Raw genomic sequence first — 12,779 nt, 5'->3', positions numbered from 1 at the left:
CAATTCTTTCACCAGACTATAAATGCCAGAAAATGTCCTTTAATCTAGGCATTATTATTAAATAATCAAATAATCCAATGAGAAAATGCTTTTGGTCACTTCACGTATATGAAATCATAATGGATTTCGTCTTGATGTTGTGTCACACTAGTCACTGCAATTCAATATTTGCCAGAATAATAATGTACCAATGTGTTATTTACTCTAACTCTTCCCCAACGAAGGTGATATTTGTGCGGGAAATGAACAAGGGTCGAATGATAATTGATGGTCTTCGAGTGGTTGAAGGCAGTCTTCCTGCTGTGGACACTACCTGGCAAGTCACAGATCCAATTTATTTGGGAGGTGTGGCTCCAGGCAAGGCTGTAAGGCATTTGCAGGTAAGGAGAATGTCTTCATGAGATAAGCATAAACTAAATCTGTGCCGCCAGGTTTGCACATCATAATGTGTATTAGAGTGTGAATTTTCAAGACTTGTAGTTCATTTGTTACAATTAATGTTGTACCATAGTTCTGAAGCATTGCATCCCCATCCTGTGAGATTTAACATAGATGGAATATCTATTTACATTTTAGTCTGGAGCAGCCGATAACACTAGTTTAGTACCAACGTGATAGACAATTCTCCTCTGAAAAAAGAGTGCGACAATCAAACCCGTCTTTATCGTCAAGATCAGACTTATGTGCAAATAGGTATTTGCTCTCTGGTAAGTGGCTGAAATGTGATTGTTGGCCGCCCTGAGTCGGTGAAAAAAAGATATAGGGCGGAGACCCTCTTTTTTTTAACGGGGGCCTCACTCTAGAGGGAAGAAGCGTAATGGACAAAAAGGGAAACAGAGTGCAGGCTAACCCTCCCTTCAACGCACGGGTAGTGCTAGAGAAACTACAGGAGGCTAGGGGCTATTTGAACTAGCCGTATAGGATCACACTTGCAAAGTGATAGACTACAGATAAAACAAGATTTATTTCAAGTTGAAAAACATAATAAAATCATAGAGGAGCAAGTGAAGGACATTGTCGTTCACTATACAAAAACCATGCAGATTCAATACATAGCGTAGTCACTACCAAATACAGTGTTATTGTATGTACTGTGAAACATTAGCAGCACATTTCGCTGTCGACACAGATTGTGTGTTTCTGGTTCTGATACAAATGTTCAACAAGTTCTCTAGATGACAAAATGTGTACAGTGCTCTGAACTTTCCTCAGGACACAAAAAGGGGCGTTGTTGTCAATGGACATGCAGAAATGGTCTAAAGGTAGTTGAAGGCGTCTTGGGAAACTATTTAAAGTCAGCTGTCATATGTACAGTTGAATGTTTCACGCATGCGCGAAGACCGGTCCACTGCTATACACACCAACACGGTTTCCCCGTCCATCGGGACTTCGAATAGGACTATTGACTTTTTGCAAGCATGCAGCTTCATCCCGAAGGCACCATGAAGCTTAAGAATTGAATTTTGCGTTCCTTCCTTACTACCTGGCACAAGCCACCTCCAGAATCTCTGAGAACATTCAACTGTACATATGTGACTAGAACATGTGGGGTTCAACCTTACGATGGGAAGGGTAATATAGGCATGAATCCCTTGCTCTCTGTACTCAAAGAGTTACAGTGCCACAGCTGAACATCACTGAGGATGACAAACAAGGTAGAAACAGCTGTCTCTTGTTTAAAGGAGAGTGCTGGAATGTCCCTATTGGCAGCACCACACTGATATGCAATTGATATTTCTCCTCAAATAAGGCATGGTGGGTTTAATGTGACTGTACACCCTCATGAGAAGCATCTGTCTTTCTGCTTATATTTCACATTACACTTTGACATAAACTAGGAAAGGACTGATTTTTTACAAAACAAGGCTACATGTATGTGTTTGTGCTGCGACCGAATGTCCTATTTTTAGTTTTCAGAGGTAGTTTTGTAGGTTCATATTTCCCTTTACAAATACACATACACTACAAGATGTATGCTTTTCTAGAATACGAAGCTTAGTGCTTGTGATGAAACTGAATATCCTATTTTTATGCGTTTTCATATTTTCATATGTTCGCATTTCACCTTGCACATTTCCAATAGAAATATACTATGGTGTCATTTTACAAAAAAATGTGATTGCATGTAGGGGACCACCAACATTTGCACTTCCATTCTCTTGGTTCCCTTGGATGTAAAGTTAAACGTTTTCAAAGTGAAGAGTAACCCGACTTGACACGGTTGTTAAGTCAAAAGTTAAAACTTCTGACCTTCCTAAATATGCTCACTGCCAAGGTTAACCTTTCAGAGGTACCTCTGGGGACAGTCACAGGTCACCCGGGCTTGGCACTCGGCCTTTAAGGACTATCCCGGAGATAGGGTCTCCCCTCATCAAACAGGATAATCCCAATGCCCCCCGGCTCCCTCACAAGCCGTTCCTATATGCACAAAGAAGGATACATGAACTGGTCCAATGTATCCGGGAGGCAGTCAACCAGCCCCAAGCCCCTCAATAAAACTGAAAAACACCATCAGGGAAGGGACCTATCAGGCAACGCCTACGCCAGCAACCAAAAGTTGGAATTAGGAACTCCAGAATGGCAGCTGTAGTTCCTGAGGCTGTGGCCCAACAGACACCAGAGACACATTCCCAGGTCCAGAGGACTACAACTCTCAATCACCTCATATTAAGTCTGCTAAACTGAGTCCCCTTTCCACAAAAAGAGACTGGAAGATGGGGACAAGGCCTCTAACGGTTAGTATGGGAGTTAGGCGGAAGGAGGATGGTGGCTAGAACAGGAGCAGGCAGAAGGAGTTTGTAGAGAGCTGGAGGAAGAAGTGAATAATCATATACAAGTAGTTTGGGGAAGTAAACAGAAAAGGAGGAGCTTGAAGGTCAGAGGGGGAGACCTGCTGGTGGAGATTGGGGAGGGTAAGGAGGTGGAATATAAAGTTACATTTGTGTGGTGGACAATGTGCAAGGAGATGCATTAAGGAGGTTAAAGGAAGAGAGACTGAGGAGGTGAAAGAGAAGAGTACTAAAAAGGTGGTTGGAGAAGAGTTACAGAAAAGTACAGAGGGGAAAGATCACGGGTTAGGCGGAGAGATCAAGGTGGTGGTAGAGGAGAATCACAAGGTGGTTAGAGGAGGAGAGAAACATGTGGTGGAGGAGGAGAATCACGAGAAGGTGAACACAGAGAGTACTAAGGCAGCGATTGAAGAAGGCATTGCGGAGGTTGGTGAGAAGACTGGAATTACTAAAGAGATACAGTATAGGAAGGGTGATGGTGAGGCTCAGAAGAGCGAATGAGAAACAAGGACTGAGGAGGAGCATGAGGAGATAGAAAGTGACAAACAGTGGTTATGGAAAAGAGGGATCTGGACGAGTAAGATAAAGAGCATGTTAAAGAACTGATAAGGACAATCGAAGGAAGAGAGATTAAGGCAGTAGTTGAAGAGGATACCCAGGAGGTTGAGGAAGAGGGTATAGAAGAACAAAGCAGTTGTTTGGGAGGTGAAGAGTAGAAAGAGAAGATCAGGAGGTAGAAGGACCTTGAGAGAGAGAAATAGTAGAATGGAAGGTTGAAGGAGAGAAAAACCAAAGACATTAAAATGTATCAGAAGAAGAAGGTGGGAGTGTGGCGTAAATGGAAGACTGGTACAGTTTAAGAAGACTTTAGGGTAAGTCAGGTCCCCAGACAGCATCAGGAGGAACAAAAGGGTCTGACTGGTCCAAGGCAGGCATTAGGGATGTGAAAAGATATGATGAAGGAGCTTATCACAGAGAGGTGACGAGGCCAGGGGTGGCCCAGACCAGGGAATGCTTGGAAACACTGATAGGGAAGCCAGGATCCGCAGGAGGCTATCAACCGAGACTGAGCCAGCTCCCTCTCCATAAAAGATTGTAATGTTCTCTTCAAGCGGCCCAGAAACTGCTGTTTGGAGTTTCCTTAATTAGGGTTCTGGAACTCCTTTAAACCCGCACTGGGAAGACCAAAGGGGAGATCATCATAGGCAGAATCCCAATGGTGAAGAAAAAGGTGCTGTATTGAGAAGTATCCCTGCCATGTTATATTTGGTCTGATCGCAGCCTGCTTACCTTCGAAATAACACTAAAACCCCCTCCCAAAAGACAGGATAACACATATTAATCCGGAGTAGAAATTTCAAGAATCTAGGGCCAGAACTTCTGATACCGTGCCTACAGCAAGTTCTAGAGTCATTTGTGGAAAATGATAGCTGTGAGACCATGCTAGCTAAGTACACCTCTAGTCTGCAAAAATTAGTAGACAAGCATGCTCCATTAAAAAACAAGTCAGTTAGGAAAAATAACAACCAATGCAAATGGTACAATGACAAAATCAACAAGAGAAGCGCACCAAAGAAAGAGCATGGCTTCGGAACCAATCACAAGAGAATAGAAATGACTGGAAATGCAAAGACTTAGAATATAGAAAGGCAGTCAAAGAAGCCAAACTAAACTACTACAACAGAGAAATAGAGTCAGCTGCTAACTCAACAAGCAAACTCTTTGAAATTCTCAAGTCAATCGAAAAACCCCAGGCACTCTCACTACCACACAACCCTTCGAAAGAAGACTGTGAGAGAGTACAAGAAGCCTTTGCTGCTAAAATTTCAAAAGCCAGAGCGAATATAATACAGGCAAGGGAGTCCACTACCTTAGAAACTTGCACCACTGAAGAGCCCAGACCAGGAAATAGAGCAAGCTTTCAGTTCAAAGCCATAACAGAGGAGGATTTCTGTCAGGTGTTGTCTAAAATGAAACCAACATCCTGCGCGGAGAATATCCTGCCCACAAAAATCATTCTGGATAACAAAGAGCTTTTTGCTCCTACCCTCACTAAAATAATAAACGCCTCGTTTTCCGAAGGGAAAATACCAAACACCATTAAAAATGTAACAATAACTCCTTTAGTCAAAAAGGCGGGTTTAGACCCGAAAGACCCCAGCAACCTACGCCCTATAACAAACTCTAATTTTGTACTGAAGATTCTGGACAAAATTGCCACGAATCAGCTACAAAAACACATGGAAACGCTGCAGATGTTACACATACAGCAATCGGGCTTTAGAACAGCCCATAGTACGGAGTCAGCTATGCTTGACATACAATCCCACATGCTAGAGCTGATCGAACAGGGCAAATCAGGGATGCTTATGCTGCTGGACCTCAGTGCAGCGTTCGATCTAGTGGACCATCAACTACTACAAAACGATCTGGATAAAATCGTAGGCTGCTCTCCACCTGCACTGGCTTGGATAGCGTCCTTTCTAAGTGATAGGAAGGCACGTATTCATTGGGGAGATACCTTCTCAGAAGCAGCTCTCATCCTATTTGGAGTACCACAGGGAGCAAGTCTGTCCCCTCTGCTATTCAACATTTACATGCGCAGCCTCTGTGACTTATTGGAAAGCATCAGTGTGTTTTTCACTAACTACGCCGATGATACACAGTTGGTTTTTTAAATGACGGGTGATTACACTACAGATAGCGCGAAAATAGAAGAAGTCTATAAAATCATCGACATCTGGATGCAGAAGCACTGGCTGTGTCTCAACAATAGCAAGACAGAGCTCATAATCTTTGGATCTCAGCATGCAAGATCCAAACTAGGAGACCAATATAGGGAATTCATGATAAAAGAAGCCAGAATTCCAGTGCTACCCCAAGTCAAAACACTAGGGATGTTGGTAGAAGCATCAGTGGGGGCCGAAGCACAAGTAAACTATCTACATAAAAACAATACATATTAATTGCGCTTGTTCAGAGCCATCAGACCCTATATTAGTGAAGCAAATGCTGCAAAATATCGCAAGAGCGATCATCTTGTCCCGTTTGGACTACGGCAATGCACTACTGGTGGGCCCCACCAAGAAGGAGTTGCAACGATGCCAGGTTATGCAAAATGATGCCGTTCGCATCGTTAAGAAAATCAAATATGGAGAACACATATCGGCTGCAAGGAAAGATCTTCACTGGCTCAGAAGCGAAGAGAGAGTCTATTTCAAGGCCATGACGATCGTCCATAGATGCCTACATGGCAAGGCGCCAAGATACTTTAAAGAGAAACTCTCACTCTACATACCCAGAAGAAACCTGAGATCAGCCGACATAGGCCTCCTGGCTGTCCCAATGGTCAAACGAGCAGCAGGGGGCGGCAGAGCCTTCCCGATTAGAGCAGCCAAGTTTTGGAACAGCCTCCCAGGGAATTTAAGACTGGAAGGAAATTACAGTAATTTCAGGAAACTACTGAAAACTCACTTATTTCAATGACTTCCTGATGTACCAGGGGATTTCCTCTAGGTACACATATGATAAGACCTGTCCCTCTTGAGCCAATCTTGGTCTTTCCCTTTCTATGCTACTTTTCCTCCCAGGATGTCTCCGCGCCCTAATGCCTGCAGGCTGTTGGCGCATTACAAACACATAGAAATAGAAATAGAATAGCATTTTATATAGCGTGACTGTGGCCCGAGGGCATCCTGGTGCTAAGCAGAGGGCCCCTCACCCAGAAAAGGAGGTGGGGGCGACAACTGGCAGAAAGAAGAGAAAAATAAAAAAGAGTATCCCACAAATGATTGATTGAGCAGAAACGTTTTTAATCCCTTACGGAAGTGAAGATGATCCTCAGTATTCTGTATGGCTGTGAGAAGGGAATTGCATTACAAAGGAGCGGAGCTGCTACTGAAAAGGCTCTCTCACAACTGTAGATTTATGAAAACGTGGGACTTGAAGTAAGGCTTCGCCGGTAGAGCGAAGATTCTGAGAAGGAGACTAAAGCTTGATTTTCCTGCAATGAAACCAGGCTCCCAAGCCATGGATGGCCCGATGCACTAAGCGAGGATTTTAAGCGTAATCCTTTCGGCAATTGGAAGCAAATGCAGTTCCTGGAGCACCTTAAAAGGTCTGGAAAATTAGGGCAAATCCATCCTCAAACGGACGGCTGCACTCTGCAGAACTTTTAAGTTTTAGGCTGTGAAAAAAGGGTTGCGTTACAATAGTCTAAATTTCCCATAGCAAAGGTGGAAACCACCAGGCCACGAAGATCCACGGCCACAAACAAAATTAGGTTTAAGCTTGAAATGGGCCGCACTGCATCTTAAGAGTAATTAACCAGACCTGTAAGCAGTTCTGTAAGCTCAGGACGGATGGATTTCAATACCCAAGGGGGAACTGGATCAAGAGGAGATGCAGGTTTAAGAAGGCTTACAGCCTGGAGAACTTGAGCCTCATCGATCCACGGGAAGGAGACAAAAGAAGAATTGGTAAAGGACAAGAGAGATGACAGCACAGGAGGAGAGAGCGCTGCAGCCTCATTAGAAGCTATAATATCCTAGTGAATCCTAACAATCTTCTGCACAAAAAAGTCAGAAAGCGTATTGCAAAGAGCCTGCGATCCCTGCACCTTCGGATTACTCATAGTAGGCTAAGACAGCTCCCGCACTACGGCATAACCTTATCTCAAATTATATTGTGCGTCACGAATACAATTAGAGAAAAAAGCAACGTTTGCTGCCTTAATAGCCTGATGGTACACAAGCCGTTGTGCTTTCGGTAGAGACTTATCAGATTCTGCGTAGCCACAGCACCAACTGCGCTCAGCACGTTTATACAAAAGTTTCAAAAAGCGCAGGTGTTTGGTGAACCAGAGGGCTTACACCTTTTGAGAGCTACTAAGCTGCCTAATTGGGGCCAAATCATCAGCTGCTAGTGAAAGCCGAGTAGAAAGCCAACAATGGGTCTACATCAGATTTGGAATTTGCAGCCCAGAAGAGAGTCTTAACTGAACTACCCAAACAGGCCAGATCTACTTTGCTCCAAGAGCGAAAAGAGGAGGAGTCTGGTCTAACTATCCCTGTAGAGCCAGGAATTAGAAGCGTAAATGGAATAACAAAGTGGTCCAACCAGACTACCGGAATGGCTGTATGGATGACCATGCTGCTTGCCTCAGCATAAATTAAATAAAGGGTGTGTTCATGGAGATGCGCAGGACCTGCCACCATTTGGGACAAATGAAGGTCGGAAAGGAGAGTCTGAAAATTGGCAGCATAACTATCCAAAGGGTCATCAGGCCATACATTAAAATCGCCAAGGATGGTCAGGCGAGAATACTTCAACTGCAAGTCTGCGCAACATTGGCAAACTCGTTAGAGAAAGCTGAATCAAAGTGCGTGGGGCGATAAAAAATAAGAAAATAATGAGAAACAGTTGAAAAAAAGCAAGGCGCAGAAACAGGTGCTCCATTTTAAACTTGTGCTCGAGCATAATTACTGAACACTGGAGATGGTTCTTAAAAATAAACAGCAGTCCTCCTTCCGGGTGCTCAGAAGCCCGGTCAGTATGCAGTATAGTAAACTGTTTGGAGAGTGTATGATAGAGATTTGGGGCTGACCCATCTGACAGCCATGTCTATGTAACACAAAGGAGATCCAGAGAATGTGTCTCCAGTAAATCATAGATATCCAACTTATGGCGACTAGAGAACGGGCATTACAAAGAAGGCCGTAAAGCGGAGTCAGGTCCGACACCATAACCAGCCTCTTAATTTCCTGGAAATTAGCCCTTTTAGTCAGCCAGCAAGTCCCCGAGGAGCCAGGCCACAGAGTATCTCCCAGGATTTTTTAAGGCAAACAAGGGGAGGGGCCTAAAGGCCCAAGAGGGCACGAAAGGGCACAGAAAAGCATGCCTTAAGCACACCTTCGGCGCCCACAAAGTGCGCCTGCTGCATCCACCCACTGCGCCTGCATTTCCCCAAGCACATAGGTGCAGTGGGTCACGTGCAGCACGCAGAGCACTGGTATAAAACTGGAAGAAATACTTCCTAAGATAAGAAATACGGTGAAGAATGAAATCAGCAAATAAATCCCCTAAATGTGAAATACAATATACAAATATTATATTTTATCCCCTAAGGGATAGATTAAGTTATGAACTTTGAGAGACTTTTTAGTTAGGTTCATCCACCTTGTTTGTTGTTTTGGCCCCAAACTGTACAATATCCCCAAAACTCCTTTATGCACTTTTTATATTGGGTCTGGTTGTCTTTTGATTCTGGTGGCTGTCTGTCAGGGACCAAAGAAGCCAACTGGGAGAGCAAGGGAGATTGCCTAGGCTTAATGCTGCAAACCCTACGAAAGGGAGAGTTTTGACAGTGAGGTGTGGTTTGTTTGTAAGTGTGTGACTTAATGTGGGAGATAGTACACCTTCTGGAAATAGGACCTGACATTACCTGGCTCATACAGATACATTTATGGCTGGCAGTCATCTAGCACGCGGTCTTAGTGCGAGGTAATGGGCTTAGAAGAGCATACGGTACGAAGTAAAAACATCATACGCGTCTTCGGATTCAAGCGCTTTTCAATCTCAGAGCTCCTGAGGCTGAGCTGCTACTGACTGGACCACTTAATTTCAGCGGCAGCCCTTTCCAAGGATTCATTCTCGCTGAAGTCCAAAGACACTTCATCAAGGACCTGGCAATCTTCACCGCGTTCAGACGCTCCTCCTTGTTTCCCTCCTGAGCGTGAGTTGTCTCTTGAGCTAGGCCATTGGAGAGGAGTAATGTCATAGCCTGAAGAACCAACTCCTACATAATATGGGGTTATGGCAGTAATATCTGTGGTGTGGGATGTGTGTGCGTGTTGCACAACCAACAATCAAAAAGTCCCGTGCGAATGGCACAAAACGCCACACGGCGCCACTTCCTGTTATTTTTTTATATGTGTACTTGTACCTATCCAACAGTTACCAATTTGCTTGAACATTTTATTTAATATTTGGAACTGCATTTTGCGTTCCTGCCTGCCGCTGGTACTTTGCATTGGTTTAGACTTTAATGGTTGCAAACACTACTGGTACACAGCAACTAGTGATTACTTTCAGCATAAAATATCAAAAGTACCTTAAAAAAGATCCAGACAACTAACAGTGATCAAGGGAATTCCCTTTACATTCTCCTATCTGCACTCACAGATGGAAATTAAACTGCCCTTGCATCAATAGCTCAGCCACTTCATTCCCACCCAGGCCTAGATTCCAGTCGCACATGGAAGGACAATAACTTCTCTAACAAGTCGCAAATACATTTTCTCTTTTCCATTTCTCCTAAGGACTGTCTTCTCTATGAATGATAGAACTCAACCAGTCAGCATGAGCTGGTGGTGGCCAGGATTACCACTGTCTCAGGATGATTTACTAGGCTGTTGTGATCAGTGCCAAAGGATCAAGCGGAACAGCCTTCAATGATTCTACCCCTTCAAACTCATCTACCTTGGTGTTGATCCAATCGCTGACTTTCCTCTCAGATTATTCAAGATGACAGCACCCCTAGTCGAGAATGTTCATCTCTTCTCTGACTGAGGCAGCAGGACCATTACAATGATATCTATGCAGAGTGGATTTTGCCTGACAAGGACCTGTCCAGGGCAGCCCAATGCTCCAAATCGGACTTCAGGCACTTCATGATCTCATTCATGTTCACTCCCATAATGCTCTCCACAGAAGAGGCTGTAATCCCTTTCCATTGGGTGTCCTTGCCTCCATGTATGTGTATCATACTCTGTTATCAACAAGGAGAGGTCCTTGCCACACCAGTCCTGACCATGTCAGATCATGTCGACTCCAAGCCAGCACTGTGCCAAGAAACTTGTTTGAAGTCCCTAACGAGTAAAATCCTGCCAACCCCTTGTTATTGTGGGTGTTGTGCCACTCTCTGACAAAATTCGGGATCCTCCGTTGTTGTGGAATAAATATTCCATGATTCTATCTTGCACCTTGGCCGTCAAGAAGACCACTGTCCCTTTGGTCCTGGCCATCATCAGTGCTGTTATTGGAGTGTTCTTGCACACATCATTCAAAGATGGCCTGAATGGACATCCATGCCCATCAACCTGTCAGGCGACCAGTACCAGAACAGACTGTTTTGCTTTGATATTGTGATCACGTATAGGACTTGACCGCGGCTCTGGGTAGGTTTTGGTGCACAAGTTGTGGATCTTTGGTTTGCACTAGTCATGTGGATCTTTTTTCTAGTTCTAATCTTGTAGCTGGATTTTCTTTGTGGGGTGCTGTTTGTTCTGGTTTCCTTAATCACGGGTATTCTGTGGTTCTCTGTGTTTTATTAGTTTGTCTCTTGAGCAAGTAACTAAAGATCCTTGATGAGTAACTGGAATCCTCTTTGCTTCAGTTGCCTCCTGTGCCTCACAGTAAAACTCAAACCTACATTATAATACTGGTCATAGGAAGGGGGTCTGAACGTGACCGGGCGTCTGCGCGTAGCCTTGCTTTTCCACAGTATTTGGCATTGAATGGATTATGCATGTACCCGTCAGGCCACAGGACCCAACAAATCACCTTATTGCAATGCACATGTGTGACTTACTCTTTGTCACTCAAGTTGCCACCTTTTGGTGTGTGCTAACATTCTGCCCAGGGAGCATCAGCACACACTGTACTGCACACAGGTGTAACGGAACATCTGTCTCCAAACTGAAATTGGTCCCTTGGAATGTTACAGGCCTTAACAACATTATTGAAGGGAAAAAGGTCGTTGAAGTCTAAATTCAGTAAAGATTTATAACACATTTCTCGAGCCAATGCATTGGTTGGGAGGGGAGGCTGTGAAGCTCCCTACGGGCTAGATTCAGAGTATTTTTGTTCACATATGACTCACATTCTAGAGCGGGTCTCAACATTGGCTGGTGCATTGCAATCATGACCTTGTCATCCTCATTACTGCATGTTCATTTACTGCCTTTTTCCCAATGAATTCGTTTCTGATTGAAATTGACTCGGACATCTTTGCTTGTACCCAGGTGACCTCAGCCAACAGTTTCAATGGATGCTTGAGCACGTTGAAGCTCAACGGTCGCCCTGTCCGTGCTGCTTCCCAGGCCTTCAGCGTCACGCCCTGCTTTGAAGGCCCCTTGGAATCTGGGACATACTTTTCAAGTGGGGGAGGATATGTGGTTCTTGGTAATGTTCTAATTATATTCTACTGTCTTATTGTTACTGTTGTTGTTGAATGTTTTTGGCGGCAACAACCCTGTTTACAACATTCCCTGCTATAAAAGCAGCAGGCACACGAGAACTCTCTTTGCTTCATGTTTCCTTTGTTAAAAAATCCAGCTGTGACATGGAAAGGAGCAAAGTCATCTGTTTGCTCTGTTCCCTATTGTCACCTGTACAATTGGTCCCTAGTGTATTTTCTCGCTCCCAAGCATCGTAGTTGGTCTCTCATTGCACTGCAGAGGGTGGGCACGTATCGCGCATAGCCTTAGTGACGGGGAGGGCTAATGTCCATTGATCTCATCTAATACTGACCTCTCTCATCGAGCAAACTAACAACCACGTTGTGTAATGTGTGTGTTGATAAGCACCATCATCTTTGAAGGATATAGGCCTCTACAGTGCTTAAAATGAATGATCTGTGCTTTACAACCTACGGATGTGCACTGCGTCTAACCTTGATGTTCCCATTCCCCTCAGATGACTCCTTCAGTTTGGGCCTAACATTTGAGCTTGAATTTGAACTTCGTCCGCGGAGCAGTTCGGGGATATTAGTACATGTCCAGAGAGTGAACGGAGAGTACCTGAATATACACAAGTATCAAGGCCAGGTAAGAGGCACCACAGGCTGAGTACACTGGCCCCCTCTCCCGTCCTCTAGCTGCTCCAGCCACTGCTCAGTCTCCCCATCTAATGATTTGCTGTTCCCCACCTCTAGGACTCTACAGTGCTCCCTGCTTGCCAGCTGTGTTTGAATGGTACAAATAACTCCAT

At 44.4% G+C, this 12,779-nt stretch overlaps 1 protein-coding gene across 2 annotated transcripts in view; it reads left to right on the top strand.

The window, feature by feature from the left end:
• LAMA4 (laminin subunit alpha 4) overlaps nt 1-12,779 on the top strand; it is a 576,642-nt gene that overhangs the window by 516,916 nt on the left and 46,947 nt on the right. For both annotated transcript variants that reach the window (XM_069607855.1, XM_069607854.1), the window contains exons 35-37: nt 225-380; nt 11,813-11,972; nt 12,486-12,616. In XM_069607855.1, coding sequence (XP_069463956.1) covers nt 225-380; nt 11,813-11,972; nt 12,486-12,616 — 447 coding nt within the window. The remainder of the gene's footprint in view (nt 1-224; nt 381-11,812; nt 11,973-12,485; nt 12,617-12,779) is intronic.

The sequence above is a fragment of the Ambystoma mexicanum genome, chromosome 4q (assembly GCF_040938575.1).
Source record: "Ambystoma mexicanum isolate Mex_15411 chromosome 4q, UKY_AmexF1_1, whole genome shotgun sequence".
Taxonomy (NCBI): Eukaryota; Metazoa; Chordata; class Amphibia; order Caudata; family Ambystomatidae; genus Ambystoma; species Ambystoma mexicanum.
The sequence above is the reverse complement of the archived record's forward strand: the minus strand, read 5'-3'. Positions and strand labels throughout refer to the sequence as shown.